The sequence below is a fragment of the Hyla sarda genome, chromosome 8 (assembly GCF_029499605.1).
Source record: "Hyla sarda isolate aHylSar1 chromosome 8, aHylSar1.hap1, whole genome shotgun sequence".
In the NCBI taxonomy this organism is placed as follows: Eukaryota; Metazoa; Chordata; class Amphibia; order Anura; family Hylidae; genus Hyla; species Hyla sarda.
Window position 1 is genome coordinate 230,799,481 of NC_079196.1, and position 22,299 is coordinate 230,821,779.

Genomic DNA, 22,299 nt, shown 5'->3' on the forward strand with positions numbered 1-22,299 from the left:
AAAAAATACAGATCACTACGCAAACAATGAGTCCTCATACCGCCCTGTACGTGGAAAAATAAAAAAGTTATAGGGGTCAGAAGAGGACATTTTTAAACGTATAAATTTTCCTGCATGTAGTTATGATTTTTTCCAGAAATGCGACAAAATCAAACCTATATAAGTAGGGGATCATTTTAACCGTATGGACCTACAGAATAATGATAAGGTGTCATTTTTACCGAAATATGCACTGCGTAGAAACGGAAGCCCCCAAAAGTTACAAAATGGCGTTTTTTCTTCGATTTTGTCGCACAATGATTTTTCTTTCCGTTTCGTCGTGAACTTTTGGGTAAAATGACTAATGTCACTGCAAAGTAGAATTGGTGACGCCAAAAATAAGCCATAATATGGATTTTTAGGTGGAAAATTGAAAGGCTTATGATTTTTAAAAGGTAAGGAGGAAAAAACGAAAGTGCAAAAATGGAAAAACCCTGAGTCCTTAAGGGGTTAAAGGGACAAAAGTTATCCCTTTTTGTTTGCAGTAGCCCACCAGTGCTAAAATGCACACACAGGTATCAGAAGAAACAATGGCTTTTTCCAGGCAATTCAAAAATTCTCCTCCTTTAGGATTAGCAACAGGATTGGCTCACTGAAAAGTAAAAAGCCAAAAAAATGATCCTGCTTTTGGGATCATGGGTTGTGTATGTATAGGCATCGTAGTAGCAGCAGCAGAGGTGATGGTAGAAATAACTGCATCAGTACAGTGTAATACAAAGTCCAGGACAGGGAAATGGCATCTGTGTGCACAGAGGGCCTATAGTAGTAGGTGGCAGCAGGGGTGATAGACTGGTTGTAGTTGTGGAAAGTGGACAGCACTGCTCTATGTCATATTCATTGTAACAAACGTGAGTTTTTCCACGATGCTGACAGACAATCCAGTCCGGTGGTGGACTACATACTAGCTCTTTATGGTATTCTGCCATGTTACAATTCTTCTCTACCTTCATAGAGGAAGAAAACCAAGCACAGTGCAGGGTCGGTAAGCAGAAATAATGCCAGGGCTCATGTTTAGAAACAATGGAATAACGGCCTTACTTTGCCACATACAAGACAATCAAAACACCTCACAATGTGAACAAAACCTTGCTGCTGTCATCTGTCTAGTAGCCTCATCCACAGGAAGTACAGTCTATGTGTTGTCATAATCACTCTCCTCTAGTGTTCCTCCTCCTTCAGCCCAGGCAGTACATACAAAGTCACCTTTACTTCTAGTGTTTGGTTTGTCAAACCTTAGAACTTTTACCAGTTTCACCTGTTTTATCTGTGTGGAGGAGCAGAGTGGTGGTATTATGTCAGGGTGACCAGAATACCGCATGATAACCCAGGAAATCATATTATTTGCTGGTTCAATGGTCAATCATCTCAAAGGCCAATAGGAGACAGCAAGGGGCAGTTGAGGGGACAGCAAGGGCTCACACAGACTGAGGGGAGAGAGAAAGGGACAGACAGGAAGAGAGAGTGAAAGATAGGGATAGAGTTAGGACAGACATAGGGAAGAAAGGAAAAACTGTCAGTGTGTGTGAACAGGAGCCACAATCCTTACCTGGAGACAAAATCCTTCTACTAACTATAACATCGGCAGTGCACAAATCCTACAGGAGCTATACAAGGATACACAGCAAAGAATTGATGTTACGCCGAGCGCTCCGGGTCCCCGCTCCTCCCCGGAGCGCTCGCAACATCTTCGCTACGGCAGCGCCCCGGTCAGATCCACTGACCGGGTGCGCTGCGATACCGCCTCCAGCCGGGATGCGATTCGCGATGCGGGTGGCACCCGCTCGCGATGCGCACCCCGGCTTCCGTACCTGACTCGCTCTCCCTCGTTCCTGTCCCGGCGCGCGCGGCCCCGCTCCCTAGGGCGCGCGCGCGCCGGGTCTCTGCGATTTAAAGGGCCACTGCGCCACTGATTGGCGCAGTGGTTCCAATAAGTGCTTTCACCTGTGCACTCCCTATGTATACCTCACTTCCCCTGCACTCCCTCGCCGGATCTTGTTGCCCTTGTGCCTAGTGAAAGCGTTCCCTTGTGTGTTCCTAGCCTGTGTTCCAGACCTCCTGCCGTTGCCCCTGACTACGATCCTTGCTGCCTGCCCCGACCTTCTGCTACGTCCGACCTTGCTTCTGTCTACTCCCTTGTACCGCGCCTATCTTCAGCAGTCAGAGAGGTTGAGCCGTTGCTAGTGGATACGACCTGGTCACTACCGCCGCAGCAAGACCATCCCGCTTTGCGGCGGGCTCTGGTGAACACCAGTAGTGACTTAGAACCGGTCCACTAGCACGGTCCACGCCAATCCCTCTCTGGCACAGAGGATCCACCTCCTGCCAGCCGGCATCGTGACAGTAGATCCGGCCATGGATCCCGCTGAAGTACCTCTGCCAGTTGTCGCTGACTTCACCACGGTGGTCGCCCAGCAGTCACAACAGATAGCGCAACAAGGCCACCAGCTGTCTCAACTGACCGTGATGCTACAGCAGCTACTACCACAGCTTCAGCAATCATCTCCTCCGCCAGCTCCTGCACCTCCTCCACAGCGAGTGGCCGCTTCAGGCCTACGACTATCCTTGCCGGATAAATTTGATGGGGACTCTAAGTTTTGCCGTGGCTTTCTTTCACAATGTTCCCTGCACTTGGAGATGATGTCGGACCAGTTTCCTACTGAAAGGTCTAAGGTGGCTTTCGTAGTCAGCCTTCTATCTGGAAAAGCTCTGTCATGGGCCACACCGCTCTGGGACCGCAATGACCCCGTCACTGCCTCTGTACACTCCTTCTTCTCGGAAATTCGTAGTGTCTTTGAGGAACCTGCCCGAGCCTCTTCTGCTGAGACTGCCCTGCTGAACCTGGTCCAGGGTGATTCTTCCGTTGGCGAGTACGCCATACAATTCCGTACTCTTGCTTCTGAACTATCCTGGAATAATGAGGCCCTCTGCGCGACCTTTAAAAAAGGCCTATCCAGCAACATTAAAGATGTTCTGGCCGCACGAGAAATTCCTGCTAATCTACATGAACTCATTCATCTTGCCACTCGCATTGACATGCGTTTTTCCGAAAGGCGTCAGGAGCTCCGCCAGGATATGGACTTTGTTCGCACGAGGCGTTTTTTCTCCCCGGCTCCTCTCTCCTCTGGTCCTCTGCAATCCGTTCCTGTGCCTCCCGCCGTGGAGGCTATGCAAGTTGACCGGTCTCGCCTGACACCTCAAGAGAGGACACGACGCCGCATGGAGAATCTCTGCCTGTACTGTGCCGGTACCGAACACTTCCTGAAGGATTGTCCTATCCGTCCTCCCCGCCTGGAAAGACGCACGCAGACTCCGCACAAAAGTGAGACAGTCCTTGATGTCAACTCTGCTTCTCCACGTCTTACTGTGCCTGTGCGGATATCTGCATCTACCTTCTCCTTCTCTACTATGGCCTTCTTGGATTCCGGATCTGCAGGAAACTTTATTTTGGCCTCTCTCATCAACAGGTTCAACATCCCGGTAACCAGTCTCGCCAGACCCCTCTACATCAATTGTGTTAACAATGAAAGATTGGACTGTACCATACGTTACCGCACGGAGCCCCTTCTAATGTGCATCGGACCTCATCAAGAAAAAATTTAGTTCTTGGTCCTCCCCAATTGCACTTCCGAAATTCTCCTTGGACTACCGTGGCTCCAACGCCATTCCCCAACCCTGGATTGGTCCACAGGGGAGATCAAGAGCTGGGGTACCTCTTGTTTCAAGGACTGCCTTAAACCGGTTCCCAGTACTCCCTGCCGTGACCCTGTGGTTCCCCCTGTAACCGGTCTCCCTAAGGCCTATATGGACTTTGCTGATGTGTTTTGCAAAAAACAAGCTGAGACTCTACTTCCTCACAGGCCTTATGACTGTCCTATTGACCTCCTCCCGGGCACTACTCCACCCCGGGGCAGAATTTATCCTCTGTCCTCCCCAGAGACTCTTGCTATGTCTGAGTACATCCAGGAAAATTTAAAAAAGGGGTTTATCCGCAAATCCTCCTCTCCTGCCGGAGCTGGATTTTTCTTTGTGTCCAAAAAAGATGGCTCCCTACGTCCTTGCATTGACTACCGCGGTCTTAATAAAATCACGGTAAAGAACCGCTACCCTCTACCACTTATCTCTGAACTCTTTGATCGCCTCCAAGGTGCCCACATCTTTACCAAACTGGACTTAAGAGGTGCTTATAATCTCATCCGCATCAGGGAGGGGGATGAATGGAAGACGGCATTTAACACTAGAGATGGACACTTTGAGTATCTGGTCATGCCCTTTGGCCTGTGCAACGCCCCTGCCGTCTTCCAAGACTTTGTTAATGAAATTTTTCGTGATCTCTTATATTCCTGTGTTGTTGTGTATCTGGACGATATTCTGATTTTTTCTGCCAACCTAGAAGAACACCGCCAGCATGTCCGCATGGTTCTTCAGAGACTTCGTGACAATCAACTTTATGCCAAAATGGAGAAATGTCTGTTTGAATGTCAATCTCTTCCTTTCCTAGGATACTTGGTCTCTGGCCAGGGACTACAAATGGATCCAGACAAACTCTCTGCCGTCTTAGATTGGCCACGCCCCTCCGGACTCCGTGCTATCCAACGTTTTTTGGGGTTCGCCAATTATTACAGACAATTTATTCCACATTTTTCCACCATTGTGGCTCCTATCGTGGCTTTAACCAAAAAGAATGCCAATCCTAAGTCATGGCCTCCTCAAGCGGAAGACGCCTTTAAACGGCTCAAGTCTGCCTTTTCTTCTGCTCCCGTGCTCTCCAGACCTGACCCATCTAAACCCTTCCTATTGGAGGTTGATGCCTCCTCAGTAGGAGCTGGAGCGGTTCTTCTACAAAAAAATTCTTCCGGGCATGCTGTTACCTGTGGTTTTTTTTCTAGGACCTTCTCTCCGGCGGAGAGAAACTACTCCATCGGGGATCGAGAGCTACTGGCCATTAAATTAGCACTTGAGGAATGGAGGCATCTGCTGGAGGGATCAAAATTTCCAGTTATTATTTACACCGATCACAAGAATCTCTCCTATCTCCAGTCTGCCCAACGGCTGAATCCTCGCCAGGCCAGGTGGTCTCTGTTCTTTGCCCAGTTTAATTTTGAAATTCACTTTCGCCCTGCCGATAAGAACATTAGGGCCGATGCTCTCTCTCGTTCCTCGGATGCCTCGGAAGTAGAGCTCTCTCCGCAACACATCATTCCTCCTGACTGCCTGATCTCCACTTCTCCAGCCTCCATCAGGCAAACTCCTCCAGGGAAGACCTTCGTCTCTCCACGCCAACGCCTCAGAATCCTCAAATGGGGTCACTCCTCCCATCTCGCAGGCCATGCGGGTATCAAGAAATCCGTACAACTCATCTCTCGTTTCTATTGGTGGCCGACTCTGGAAACGGATGTTGTTGATTTTGTGCGGGCCTGCACTGTCTGTGCCCGGGATAAGACTCCTCGCCAGAAGCCCGCTGGTCTTCTTCATCCTCTGCCTGTCCCCGAACAGCCTTGGTCTCTGATTGGTATGGACTTTATTACAGACTTACCCCCATCCCGTGGCAACACTGTTGTTTGGGTGGTCGTTGATCGATTTTTCAAGATGGCACATTTTATTCCTCTTCCTGGTCTTCCTTCAGCGCCTCAGTTGGCAAAACAATTTTTTGTACACATTTTTCGTCTTCACGGGTTGCCCACGCAGATCGTCTCGGATAGAGGCGTCCAATTCGTGTCAAAATTCTGGAGGGCTCTCTGTAAACAACTCAAGATTAAATTAAACTTTTCTTCTGCTTATCATCCTCAATCCAATGGGCAAGTAGAAAGAATTAACCAGGTCCTGGGTGATTATTTACGGCATTTTGTTTCCTCCCGCCAGGATGACTGGGCAGATCTTCTACCATGGGCCGAATTCTCGTATAACTTCAGAGTCTCTGAATCTTCTTCCAAATCCCCATTTTTCGTGGTGTACGGCCGTCACCCTCTTCCCCCCCTCCCTACTCCCTTGCCCTCTGGTTTGCCCGCTGTGGATGAAATAACTCGTGATCTTTCCACCATATGGAAAGAGACCCAAAATTCTCTCTTACAGGCTTCATCACGCATGAAGAAGTTTGCTGATAAGAAAAGAAGAGCTCCCCCCATTTTTTCTCCCGGAGACAAGGTATGGCTCTCCGCTAAATATGTCCGCTTCCGTGTTCCCAGCTACAAATTGGGACCACGCTATCTTGGTCCTTTCAAAATTTTGTGCCAGATTAATCCTGTCTCTTACAAACTTCTTCTTCCTCCTTCTCTTCGTATTCCTAATGCCTTTCATGTCTCTCTCCTTAAACCACTCATCATCAACCGTTTCTCTACCAAACTCATTTCTCCTACTCCTGTCTCCGGTTCTTCTGATATCTTCACCGTTAAGGAGATACTGGCCTCCAAAAAGGTCAGAGGTAAAACTTTTTTTTTAGTGGACTGGGAGGGCTGTGGTCCTGAAGAGAGATCCTGGGAACCTGAGGACAATATCCTAGATAAAAGTCTGGTCCTCAGGTTCTCAGGCTCTAAGAAGAGGGGGAGACCCAAGGGGGGGGGGGTACTGTTACGCCGAGCGCTCCGGGTCCCTGCTCCTCCCCGGAGCGCTCGCAACATCTTCGCTACGGCAGCGCCCCGGTCAGATCCACTGACCGGGTGCGCTGCGATACCGCTTCCAGCCGGGATGCGATTCGCGATGCGGGTGGCGCCCGCTCGCGATGCGCACCCCGGCTTCCGTACCTGACTCGCTCTCCCTCGTTCCTGTCCCGGCGCGCGCGGCCCCGCTCCCTAGGGCGCGCGCGCGCCGGGTCTCTGCGATTTAAAGGGCCACTGCGCCACTGATTGGCGCAGTGGTTCCAATTAGTGTTTTCACCTGTGCACTCCCTATGTATACCTCACTTCCCCTGCACTCCCTCGCCGGATCTTGTTGCCCTTGTGCCTAGTGAAAGCGTTCCCTTGTGTGTTCCTAGCCTGTGTTCCAGACCTCCTGCCGTTGCCCCTGACTACGATCCTTGCTGCCTGCCCCGACCTTCTGCTACGTCCGACCTTGCTTCTGTCTACTACCTTGTACCGCGCCTATCTTCAGCAGTCAGAGAGGTTGAGCCGTTGCTAGTGGATACGACCTGGTCACTACCGCCGCAGCAAGACCATCCCGCTTTGCGGCGGGCTCTGGTGAACACCAGTAGTGACTTAGAACTGGTCCACTAGCACGGTCCACGCCAATCCCTCTCTGGCACAGAGGATCCACCTCCTGCCAGCCGGCATCGTAACAATTGAACATTCCCAGCCTCTTTGTGTGGAGTGAGCTAGATCATTGTGTACCACAAAGCTCACCAAGCCTTTTTCAAGGCTCATACAAAAAAAATAAATCAGAACAAGCACTGAAGTGAGCAAAGCTGTAGTGTGGCAGACTTTTATGACAGCAATACATATGCAAAGCTCCATAAATGCAGCATAGCGCCTTTACTTACATTTACAGGGATTAATCGCGAAAAAAAACTGTATACTTAAAAGATATAGCAGACTAAAAGGCATGTGCAAGTAAAATGCATCAGCCTGATAAAGACATTGGCCCTCATTTACTAAGAGTGTCGGGTTTATCTCTGAGTGTTTCCTGATTTACCCTGTGTATTTTTCCCCTTGATTTACTAATGTGTCGCACAGGAAAAAAAAAATTGTGTCGCACGGGTTGGAAATTGTGTTGCAGGGTAATTTGTATATGTGCCCCCCACACAGCGCAATGACATGCCCCCATCAGCGCGTGTATATATAATATATATATATATATATGCCCCCCACACAGCTCTATCATATACCCCCCGCAGTGCATGTGTACATATATATATATATATATATATATATATATATCCCCCCCACATGGTGCTATTAAATACCCCCCACAGCACATGTGTACATATATATATATATATATCCCCCCCGCATAGCGCTATTATATACCCCCTGCAGTGCATGTGTACATATATATCCCCCCGCATAGCGCTATTTTATACCCCCCGCAGCGCATGTGTACATATGTATATATCCCCCCCGCATAGCACTATTATATACCCTCTGCAGTGCATGTGTACATATATATATCCCCCCGCATAGCGCTATTATATACCCCCTGCAGTGCATGTGTACATTTATATATATATATATATCCCCCCTGCATAGCGCTATTATATACCCCCTGCAGCGCATGTAGATATATATTATATATGCCCCGCACAGCACATCTATATACATATGCCTCTGAAGTGCTATGGCATATGTATATAGAAGCAAAGTGGGGACCAGACATATAGCGTTATCTGGTCCCCACTTCGCTACAATACATAATCCTTAGCAAACACCAGAGCTGCCCTATCGCCTCCCCCATCCCCGGTGTTATAATTACCTATTCCCGGGGCCCGGGGTCCGCGATCATTCTGGCTTCAGCGCTGTTGCTGTGCGCTGTCACTGTGCGCACTGACGAGTGACGTCCCCAACGCACATCGTGACATCACTGTCAGTGTGCACAGTGACAGTGCACAGCAACAGCGCTGAAGCCAGAATGATCGCGGACCCCGGGCCCCAGGAATAGGTAATTATAACACCGGGGATGGGGGAGGCGATGGGGCAGCTCTGGTGTTTGCTAAGGATTATGTATTGTAGCGAAGTGGGGACCAGATAACGCTATATGTCTGGTCCCCACTTCGCTTCTATATACATATGCCTCTGAAGCGCTATCATTGACAAGCAGCGGACCCCCAGATGTTGCAAAACTACAACGCCCAGACAGCCAACCGCTGTCCGTGCATGCTGGGAGTTGTAATTTTGCAACATCTGGAGGTCTGCAAGTTGGAGACCACTGCATTAGTCATTAATAGCGCTTCAGAGACATATGTATATAGATGCGCTGTGCGGGGCATATATAATATATCTACATGTGCTGCGGGGGGTATATATATATATATATATATATATATATATATATATATATATATATACACATGCGCTGCAGGGGGTATATAATAGCGCTATGTGGGGGGGATATATATATATCTGCATGCGCTGCGGGGGGTATATAATAGCGATATGCCGGGGGTGTATATATGTACACATGTGCTGCGGGGGGTATATAATAGCGATGTGCGGGGGATATATATATGTATACACATGCGCTGCTGGGGGTTTTATAATATCGCTGTGCGGGGGATATATATATATATATGTATACACATGTGCTGCGGGGGGTATATAATAGCGCTGTGCGGGGGATATATATATATATGTACACATGCGCTGCGGGGGGTATATAATAGCGCTATGCCGGGGCTATATATATATATATATATATATATATATATATATATATATATACAGTGGTCCCTCAACATATGATATTAATTGGTTCCAGGAGAACCATCATATGTTGAAACCATCATATGTCGAGTACATATGTCTATGTAAAAATGGTAATTGGTTCTGGGGCCTCGGAACCATTGTATGTTGAATACATATCTCTATGGGAAACTGCTAATTGGTTCTGGGATGACCATTGTATGTGGAGTGTATGGGGAGTGTTTAACAAACCAGGGTGCCTCCAGCTGTTGCACAACTACAACTCCCAGCATGCATGTACAGCCATTGACTGTCTGGGCATGCTGGGAGTTATAGTTTTGCAACAGCTGGAGGCACACTGATAGGGAACATTGATGTATGGGGTGTATAGTGTGTATATGTATTGTATGTGATGTGTGACATCGCATACAGTACTGTACAGTTCTTTAAATACCTTCAGTGGGGACAGAATGTCCTCCATTACCATCCTGCCGACTACAGCTCTATAGGAAAGGAAGGGGAGGGCAGCCAGCAGCTCATTGGATGCCTGCAGCAAGATGCTGCAGGCTATTGGCTATGGCTGCACTGGGGGGCGGGGCTTACACGGAGCTCACAGTGGAAGCCTGTATGAGTTAGCAGGACAGCGTGTGAGTAACAGGAGGCAGAACGGGGCACACGGGGACATTATACAACTGTCTGTCAGTTGCTGAAGTTGTCAGCGCTGTCAGATAGCTGTTTGTACGATGGCCCCGACACACAGCAGCATCATATGTCGAGGCTGCCTTCAACATACGATGGGCTCTGAGAGGCAATCATATGTTGAAATGATCATATGTCGGGGCCATCATAAGTCGGGGGGGGTCACTGTATATGTATACATATGCGCTGCGGGTGGTATATATATATATATATATATATATATATATATATATATATATATATATGTATACACATGCGCTGCGGGGGGTATATATATATATATGTATACAAATGTGCTGCGGGGGGTATGTAATAGCGCTGTGCGGGGGATATATATATATATATATATATATATGTATGTACACATGCGCTGCGGCGGGAGACAAGACATATGGCGAAGCAGGGGGCAAGATATATAGAAGCTGTGGGGACATATACAAAACCCCCAGCGATTCTATATATCTTTCCCCACCGCAGCTCGCTGGGATCCCTGAATGGCTCTTCGGTACCGGCCATTCAGGGATCCCAGCAGGGAATTTGAAAATGAAAGTAAAATACATCGTACATCGCTGGGGAGCGGACCACGCCGCCCGCTCCCCTGCTTCATAACTTTTGATCGGATCGGGTCTCAGAAGTGAGACCCGATGTGATCAACCCCTTAGCCCCTGTACTATTACCCCCAACATGGAACAGACCCTGCTCAATGATGGGGGTAGGCTTCACTTGGTTTTCAGTAGTTTGCCGACAGCTAATTCACAGTTTTTCCTCATACTCCGAGTGTTATTTTCTGTTTTGTCGGGAACACGCCCCTTTTTGTGATAACCACGCCCATTTTGACGGGTTTGAAAAACACTCGGAGTGATGATATCTTTTGTCGGGTTGTGCGACCAAATTTGTGTCGCATGGGCTATGCAACACAAATTTGGTCGCACAACCCGACAAAAATAGTCGGGTTGACATAAGTGAATGAGGGCTAATGTGCATTTAGATCTCTTATTCTATTAAACACATATTATGTCTTCCTAATTGCTCAGGGCTGTCTTCTTCACGTGCCAGACTTAAAACCGGTTGTTCCTCCCAAAAAGAGATAACTTTTGGGACCCTTGAAAATAATCCATGCTATCTTCTTCACTTGGCAAACTAAAACAATGTTTCTCCTCCCAAAAACGCATCATTTTGTTACATTTCTAATTTAAATCCCCATAAGCTCGAATTTAGCAATTTGTTTTTCAAAATTTATAAACTTAATTAAAAAAAAATTTCTTCTATTACATAGTAAAATAGTTCATAAGGTTGAAAAAAGAAAACAGAGTCCATTGAGTTCAACTTATATCCTAATGAGTCCCTACTGTGTGGATCCAGAGGAAGGAAAATGTGTAGGAAAGGTCAGGATGAAATCCGATCAGCGTATAAGGATCTCAGTGATGAAAACATTGATCTTTATTAACTGTTCCTATTTATTATATTTTTTTTAAAATCTTTTCTAGATTTTCAATGTCAATAAAGGTCTCAAAACAACAGAATTGGATCTTCTTGAGGTACGATGAGTTCAGATTGTGATGTTCATGTTCTACCAGAGTAATGTGCCGGATCAGGAGAAGGTTCTGTCCACACTGAGGTCCTGGGTTCTCTTTACATAACAGATAGGACAGAACGGTTTATCTATTGTACAGGGGGGGGGGGCATTTCTATGGATACACCTTATATACACCCTATATACTCTATACAGTGCGCCATTTCTATGGATACACCTTATATACACCCTATATACTCTATACAGTGCACCATTTCTATGGATACACCTTATATACACCCTATATACTCTATACAGTGCGCCATTTCTATGGATACACCTTATATACACCCTATATACTCTATACAGTGCGCCATTTCTATGGATACACCTTATATACACTCTATATACTCTATACAGTGCGCCATTTCTATGGATACACCTTATATACACCCTATATACTCTATACAGTGCGCCATTTCTATGGATACACCTTATATACACCCTATATACTCTATACAGTGCGCCATTTCTATGGATACACCTTATATACACCCTATATACTCTATACAGTGCATCATTTCTATGGATACACCTTATGTACACCCTACATACTCTATACAGTGCGCCATTTCTATGGATACACCTTATATACACCCTATATACTCTATACAGTGCGCCATTTCTATGGATACACCTTATATACACCCTATATACTCTATACAGTGCGCCATTTCTATGGATACACCTTATATACACCCTATATACTCTATACAGTGCGCCATTTCTATGGATACACCTTATATACACCCTATATACTCTATACAGTGCGCCATTTCTATGGATACACCTTATGTACACCCTATATACTTTATACAGTGCGCCATTTCTATGGATACACCTTATATACACCCTATATACTCTATACAGTGCGCCATTTCTATGGATACACCTTATATACACCCTATATACTCTATACAGTGCGCCATTTCTATGGATACACCTTATGTACACCCTATATACTGTATACAGTGCGCCATTTCTATGTATACACCTTATATACACCCTATATACTCTATACAGTGCACCATTTCTATGGATACACCTTATATACACCCTATATACTCTATACAGTGCGCCATTTCTATGGATACACCTTATATACACCCTATATACTCTATACAGTGCGCCATTTCTATGGATACACCTTATATACACCCTATATACTCTATACAGTGCACCATTTCTATGGATACACCTTATATACACCCTATAAACTCTATACAGTGCGCCATTTCTATGGATACACCTTATATACACCCTATATACTCTATACAGTGCACCATTTTTATGGATACACCCTATATACTCTATAGAGTGCGACATTTCTATGGATACACCTTATATACACCCTATATACTCTATACAGTGCACCATTTCTATGGATACACCTTATATACACCCTATATACTCTATACAGTGCGCCATTTCTATGGATACACCTTATATACACCCTATATACTCTATACAGTGCGCCATTTCTATGGATACACCTTATATACACCCTATATACTCTATACAGTGCACCATTTCTATGGATACACCTTATATACACCCTATATACTCTATACAGTGCACCATTTCTATGGATACACCTTATATACACCCTTTATACTCTATACAGTGCGCCATTTCTATGGATACACCTTATATACACCCTATATACTCTATACAGTGCGCCATTTCTATGGATACACCTTATATACACCCTATATACTCTATACAGTGCGCCATTTCTATGGATACACCTTATATACACTCTTTATACTCTATACAGTGCGCCATTTCTATGTATACACCTTATATACACCCTATATACTCTATACAGTGCGCCATTTCTATGGATACACCTTATATACACCCTATATACTCTATACAGTGCGCCATTTCTATGGATACACCTTATATACACCCTATATACTCTATACAGTGCGCCATTTCTATGGATACACCTTATATACACCCTATATACTCTATACAGTGCGCCATTTCATTCGGGCACACCTTATATACACCCTATATACTCTATACAGTGCGCCATTTCTATGGATACACCTTATATACACCCTATATACTCTATAGAGTGCGCCATTTCTATGGATACACCTTATATATACCCTATATACTCTATACAGTGCGCCATTTCTATGGATACATTTTATATACACCCTATATACTCTATACAGTGCGCCATTTCTATGGATACACCTTATATACACCCTATATACTCTATACAGTGCGCCATTTCTATGGATAATCCTTATATACACCCTATATACTCTATACAGTGCGCCATTTCTATGGATACACCTTATATACACCCTATATACTCTATACAGTGCGCCATTTCTATGGATACACCTTATATACACCCTATATACTCTATACAGTGCGCCATTTCTATGGATACACCTTATATACACCCTATATACTCTATACAGTGCACCATTTCTATGGATACACCTTATATACACCCTATATACTCTATACAGTGCGCCATTTCTATGGATACACCTTATATACACCCTATATACTCTATACAGTGCGCCATTTCTATGGATACACCTTATATATACCCTATATACTCTATACAGTGCACCATTTCTATGGATACACCTTATATACACCCTATATACTCTATACAGTGCGCCATTTCTATGGATACACCTTATATACACCCTATATACTCTATACAGTGCGCCATTTCTATGGATACACCTTATATACACCCTATATACTCTATACAGTGCGCCATTTCTATGGATACACCTTATATACACCCTATGTACTCTATACAGTGCGCCATTTCTATGGATACACCTTATATACACCCTATATACTCTATACAGTGCAACATTTCTATGGATACACCTTATATACTCTATACAGTGCGCCATTTCTATAGATACACCTTATATACACCCTATATACTTTATACAGTGCGCCATTTCTATGGATACACCTTATATACACCCTATATACTCTATACAGTGCGCCATTTCTATGGATACACCTTATATACACCCTATATACTCTATACAGTGCGCGCCATTTCTATGGATACACCTTATATACACCCTATATACTCTATACAGTGCACCATTTCTATGGATACACCTTATATACACCCTATATACTCTATACAGTGCGCCATTTCTATGGATACACCTTATATACACTCTATATACTCTATACAGTGCGCCATTTCTATGGATACACCTTATATACACCCTATATACTCTATACAGTGCGCCATTTCTATGGATACACCTTATATACACCCTATATACTCTATACAGTGCGCCATTTCTATGGATACACCTTATGTACACCCTATATACTTTATACAGTGCGCCATTTCTATGGATACACCTTATATACACCCTATATACTCTATACAGTGCATCATTTCTATGGATACACCTTATGTACACCCTACATACTCTATACAGTGCGCCATTTCTATGGATACACCTTATATACACCCTATATACTCTATACAGTGCGCCATTTCTATGGATACACCTTATATACACCCTATATACTCTATACAGTGCGCCATTTCTATGGATACACCTTATATACACCCTATATACTCTATACAGTGCGCCATTTCTATGTATATACCTTATATACACCCTATATACTCTATACAGTGCGCCATTTCTATGGATACACCTTATGTACACCCTATATACTTTATACAGTGCGCCATTTCTATGGATACACCTTATGTACACCCTATATACTCTATACAGTGCGCCATTTCTATGGATACACCTTATGTACACCCTATATACTGTATACAGTGCGCCATTTCTATGTATACACCTTATATACACCCTATATACTCTATACAGTGCACCATTTCTATGGATACACCTTATATACACCCTATATACTCTATACAGTGCGCCATTTCTATGGATACACCTTATATACACCCTATATACTCTATACAGTGCACCATTTCTATGGATACACCTTATATACACCCTATATACTCTATACAGTGCACCATTTCTATGGATACACCTTATATATACCCTAAAAACTCTATACAGTGCGCCATTTCTATGGATACACCTTATATACACCCTATATACTCTATACAGTGCACCATTTTTATGGATACACCCTATATACTCTATACAGTGCGACATTTCTATGGATACACCTTATATACACCCTATATACTCTATACAGTGCACCATTTCTATGGATACACCTTATATACACCCTATATACTCTATACAGTGCGCCATTTCTATGGATACACCTTATATACACCCTACATACTCTATACAGTGCGCCATTTCTATGGATACACCTTATATACACCCTATATACTCTATACAGTGCACCATTTCTATGGATACACCTTATATACACCCTATATACTCTATACAGTGCACCATTTCTATGGATACACCTTATATACACCCTATATACTCTATACAGTGCGCCATTTCTATGTATACACCTTATATACACCCTATATACTCTATACAGTGCGCCATTTCTATGGATACACCTTATATACACCCTATATACTCTATACAGTGCGCCATTTCTATGGATACACCTTATATACACCCTATATACTCTATACAGTGCGCCATTTCTATGTATACACCTATATACACCCTATATACTCTATACAGTGCACCATTTCTATGGATACACCTTATATACACCCTTTATACTCTATACAGTGCGCCATTTCTATGGATACACCTTATATACACCCTATATACTCTATACAGTGCACCATTTCTATGGATACACCTTATATACACCCTATATACTCTATACAGTGCGCCATTTCTATGGATACACCTTATATACACTCTTTATACTCTATACAGTGCGCCATTTCTATGTATACACCTTATATACACCCTATATACTCTATACAGTGCGCCATTTCTATGGATACACCTTATATACACCCTATATACTCTATACAGTGCGCCATTTCTATGGATACACCTTATATACACCCTATATACTCTATACAGTGCGCCATTTCTATGGATACACCTTATATACACCCTATATACTCTATACAGTGCGCCATTTCTATGGGCACACCTTATATGCACCCTATATACTCTATACAGTGCGCCATTTCTATGGATACACCTTATATACACCCTATATACTCTATACAGTGCGCCATTTCTATGGATACACCTTATATACACCCTATATACTCTATACAGTGCGCCATTTCTATGGATACACCTTATATACACCCTATATACTCTATACAGTGCGCCATTTCTATGGATACACCTTATATACACCCTATATACTCTATACAGTGCGCCATTTCTATGGATACACCTTATATACACCCTTTATACTCTATACAGTGCGCCATTTCTATGTATACACCTTATATATACCCTATAAACTCTATACAGTGCGCCATTTCTATGGATACACCTTATATACACCCTATATACTCTATACAGTGCACCATTTCTATGGATTCACCTTATATACACCCTATATACTCTATACAGGGTGCACCATTTCTATGGATACACCTTATATACACCCTATATACTCTATAGAGTGCGCCATTTCTATGGATACACCTTATATACACCCTATATGCTCTATACAGTGCGCCATTTCTATGGATACACCTTATATACACTCTATATACTCTATACAGTGCGCCATTTCTATGGATACACCTTATATACACCCTATATACTCTATACAGTGGGCCATTTCTATGGATACACCTTATATACACCCTATATACTCTATACAGTGCGCCATTTCTATGGATACACCTTATATACACCCTATATACTCTATACAGTGCGCCATTTCTATGGATACACCTTATATACACCCTATATACTCTATACAGTGTGCCATTTCTATGGATACACCTTATATACACCCTATATACTCTATACAGTGCGCCATTTCTATGGATACACCTTATATACACCCTATATACTCTATACAGTGCGCCATTTCTATGGATACACCTTATATACACCCTATATACTCTATACAGGGTGCACCATTTCTATGGATACACCTTATATACACCCTATATACTCTATACAGGGTGCGCCATTTCTATGGATACACCTTATATACACCCTATATACACTATACAGTGCGCCGTTTATATGGATACATCTTAATAAAATGGGAATGGTTGGTGATAACTTCCTGTTTGTGGCACATTAGTATATGTGAGGGAGGAACTTTTCAAGATGGGTAGTGACCATGGCGGCCATTTTGATGTTGGCCATTTTGAATCCACCGTTTGTTTCTTTAATAGGAAGAGGGTCATGTGACACATCAAACTAATTGGGAATTTCACAAGAAAAACAATGATGTTCTTGATTTTACTGTAACTTTATTCTTTCATGAATTATTTACAAGTTTCTGACCACTTATAAAATGTGTTCAATGTGCTGCCCATTGTGTTGGATTGTCAATGCAACCCTCTTCTCTATATACTGCTATATACTACTATATACACCGCAGGAGAAATGCTAGCACAGGCCTCCAGTATCTGTATACGCTGCTATATACTACTATATACACCGCAGGAGAAATGCTAGCACAGGCTTCCAGTATCCGTATACACTCCTATATACTACTATATACACCGCAGGAGAAATGCTAGCACAGGCTTCCAGTATCCATATACACTGCTACATACTACTATATACACCGCAGGAGAAATGCTAGCACAGGCTTCCAGTATCCGTATACACTGCTATATACTACTATATACACCGCAGGAGAAATGATAGCACAGGCCTCTAGTATGCGTATACACTGCTATATACTACTATATACACCACAGGAGAAATGCTAGCACAGGCTTCCAGTATCCGTATACACTGCTATATACTACTATATACACCGCATGAGAAATGCTAGCACAGGCCTCCAGTATCTGTATACACTGCTATATACTACTATATACACCGCAGGAGAAATGCTAGCACAGGCTTCCAGTATCCGTATACACTGCTATATACTACTATATACACCGCAGGAGAAATGCTAGCACAGGCTTCCAGTATCCGTATACACTGCTATATACTACTATATACACCGCAGGAGAAATGATAGCACAGGCTTCCAGTATCTGTATACACTGCTATATACTGCTATATACACCGCAGGAGAAATGCTAGCACAGGCTTCCAGTATCTGTATACACTGCTATATACTACTATTTACACCGCAGGAGAAATGCTAGCACAGGCTTCCAGTATCCGTATACACTGCTATATACTACATACACCGCAGGAGAAATACTAGCACAGGCTTCCAGTATCTGTATACACTGCTATATACTACTATATACACCGCAGGAGAAATACTAGCACAGGCTTCCAGTATCTGTATACACTGCTATATACTACTATATACACCACAGGATAAATGCTAGCACAGGCTTCCAGTATCCGTATACACTGCTATATACTACTATATTCACCGCAGGAGAAATGCCTGCACAGGCTTCCAGTATCCGTATACACTGCTATATACTACTATATACACCGCAGGAGAAATTCCTGCACAGGCTTCCAGTATCCGTATACACTGCTATATACTACTATATACAGTGCAGGAGAAATGCCTGCACAGGCTTCCAGTATCCGTATACACTGCTATATACTACTATATACACCGCAGGAGAAATGCTAGCACAGGTTTCCAGTATCCGTATACACTGCTATATACTACTATATACACCGCAGGAGAAATGCCTGCACAGGCTTCCAGTATCCGTATACACTGCTATATACTACTATATACACTGCAGGAAAAATGTCTGCACAGGCTTCCAGTATCCGTATACACTGCTATATACTACTATATACACCGCAGGAGAAATGCTAGCACAGGCTTCTAGTATCCGTATACACTGCTATATACTACTATATACATCGCAGGAGAAATGCTAGCACAGGCTTCCAGTATCCGTATACACTGCTATATACTACTATATACACCGCAGGAGAAATGTTAGCACAGGCTTCCGGTATCCGTATACACTGCTATATACTACTATATACACCGCAGGAGAAATGCTAGCACAGGCTTCTAGTATCCGTATACACTGCTATATACTACTATATACACCGCAGGAGAAATGCCAGCACAGGCTTCCAGTATTTGTATACACTGCTATATACTACTATATACACCGCAGGAGAAATGCTAGCACAGGCTTCCAGTATCCGTATACACTGCTATATACTACTTTCCTCTTCGTCCCCTACGGCAGCACAGAAGGGATATTCCGGTCTCCTGACTTCCCACTAGGACCGCCCATCTAGATTAACATAATTAATTATTTAATTGATTCCTACCCTTAGTCCTATATACAGACCCTGCATACAATCCACCATGTGTTTTTTTTGGTCCTACTTCCAAAATTGAAGTTCACCATTAGGTTGCCCATTTTGGATTCAGCCTTGCGGGGTTCTTGGCTGCAACTATTATGTGAGTATGTGCCAGTGCGGGGTCCTGGCTTCCCTGCTGTCCTTAAGCCGGTGCGGGGTCCTGGCATGCCGTTCGGACAGCAGGAGGTGCGGCTGGTGCGGGGTCCCAGCTTTATACCAGCACCATCATCCCTTCTACTATGGCCGGTGCGGGGTCCTGGCAGTGTGATGTGGCTGGTATGACTACACGGCAAAGAAAACTATGGAACCAGTGCGGGGTCCTGGTAATTAGTTTTCTATTATATGTTATGCTGAATGTCCAGCTAGACGGCTCAGTGTAAGTATGAAAGAGTTTTTCTTACTTGTATCCTGTCTGTGCGCTCATCTATGCACTCGCTTCCAGCGGTGCCTGCTGTTGCGAATCGGAGCGCGCTTGTCGGCCTCTGCCGTGTCCCGTCTTGTGCGCATGCGCCGCTGTGCCGTATCTTCGGGCGCATCGGCGCGCGCTCGGCTGTGATGTGTCTTGTGGGTGCGCGCTGCCAGCTGTTAGCATCTATGTACAGCTGCAGCGGCGCGCATTGCTGACGTCAGCCAGTGCTGGCACAGTAGGGGGCCGGCGGGGGAATGCTTATCAGCCCGGGAGTCTGGCGTTGTTCAGCCACATTGCTGGGCAGCCGGGCTCTTGGACTAATAAGGTACTGTACTTTCTTCCTGCGGGTCCCTGTAGTCAGTAACACTTACACTACACTACATTGAGTTCTCCTTCCTCTGTTTCAGATGTCTTCTGATTCGGCAAGGAAGAAGAGATCCAAGTCTAAACATAGATGCTGTATAAATTGCAGTGAACCTTTACCTGACTCATACCCATTTGATGATTGTGACTTTTGTTCCAAAAGTGGAAAGTCAGAAATTCCAATATCTAATAAAACCAAACGCTGTATCAGCTGTTTACATTATCTGCAGGAGGAATGGCCATCTAACATATGTGAGGCATGTTCACCCCCTGATAAATCAGGTTTTGAGTATGAGGCTAGAAACTTCTTTAGCTGGATGCGTAAGCGTATGTCAGATTCTGGGCCCGCAAGAAGTATATATATAAAAAAGAAAAAGCTGCTTCCTCATCATCTGATTCGGAATCAAACCATACTATGAAGAGAAATAAAAAAGGGGTCAAAAAATTGTCGTCATCATCCTCCGAGAGCACTTCTGAACCGTCGCACAAAAAGAGAAGGAGGCAGTCTAGGAAACAATTATCTTCCGACTCGGATAGTTCTCCTGGTCCATCTCATAAAAAGAAAAAGAGACATTCTAAAAGACAGTCATCTTCTTCTGACTCCTCTGACTCTTCCTCCGAGTCGGATGAAGTTGCAGAAGACTATTACCTGTTTAATGCAAATGCTGCAGAAAAACTGATTAAGAAAGTTAAGAAAAGCATGGAGTCAGCTAAGAGTGATCGACCTGCGCAAGATAAGGAAAGTCTATTTTACTTTCCTAAGAGAAAGTCTACTGTCTTGCCAGGTCATCACATTTTGCAGAGTATTATGCAAAAAGAGTGGAAGAAGCCGGATAAGCGTCTGGATATGGGATCAAGATTCAAAAAGGTGTACAGGCTAGACCCGTCTGTATCAGAAGAGTGGGAGCAGCCGGGAAGAGTAGATTCAGCGGTAGCCCGAGTATCAAAGAATGCCTTCTACCCTGCAGATGACGCGGTATTACTAAAGGATGCCATGGACAAAAAGGCAGACACCATGCTGAAAAGAGTGCATGGAAATATGTCAGCTTTAAACAAAGCAGCCTTATCAACGGTACCTGTGTCAAGAGCTATGAGACTTTGGCTAACCCATTTTTCGCAGGATCTGCAGACAGGCAGCTCTAAACGACGACTTAAAGGAAAACTTTCTTCTCTAAAAGCCGCTGCCGAATTCATGTGTGATTTTTCCCTGGACGTTCTTAAGATCGCTTCTAAGTCCATGGCGGTAGCTAATTCTGCCCGTAGGGCAGTTTGGCTAAGGCCATGGTCGGGAGACACTTCTACAAAATCTAATTTTTGTGCGTTCCCCTTTGAACCTGGCAGGTTGGTGGGAAAACATCTGGATAGAGTTTTGAAGGAAAATAAAAAGGATAAGGTGTTGTATTTACCACGGTCCTTTCGCAAACCCTTTAAGACGAATCGCCCCCAGAAAGCAAAGAACAGCTTTAGGAAGCGTACTTATCCAGAGAG

General features: G+C 44.0%; 1 protein-coding gene across 4 annotated transcripts in view; it reads left to right on the forward strand.

Moving 5' to 3' along the window:
* Nucleotides 1-22,299, forward strand: part of LOC130284955 (RING finger protein 112-like) — a 228,822-nt gene that overhangs the window by 22,982 nt on the left and 183,541 nt on the right. For 3 of the 4 annotated variants that reach the window (XM_056535938.1, XM_056535939.1, XM_056535941.1), the window contains one exon: nt 11,549-11,599. The exons of the other annotated variant lie outside the window; for it this stretch is intronic. In XM_056535938.1, coding sequence (XP_056391913.1) covers nt 11,549-11,599 — 51 coding nt within the window. The remainder of the gene's footprint in view (nt 1-11,548; nt 11,600-22,299) is intronic. 4 annotated transcript variants of the gene reach the window in all.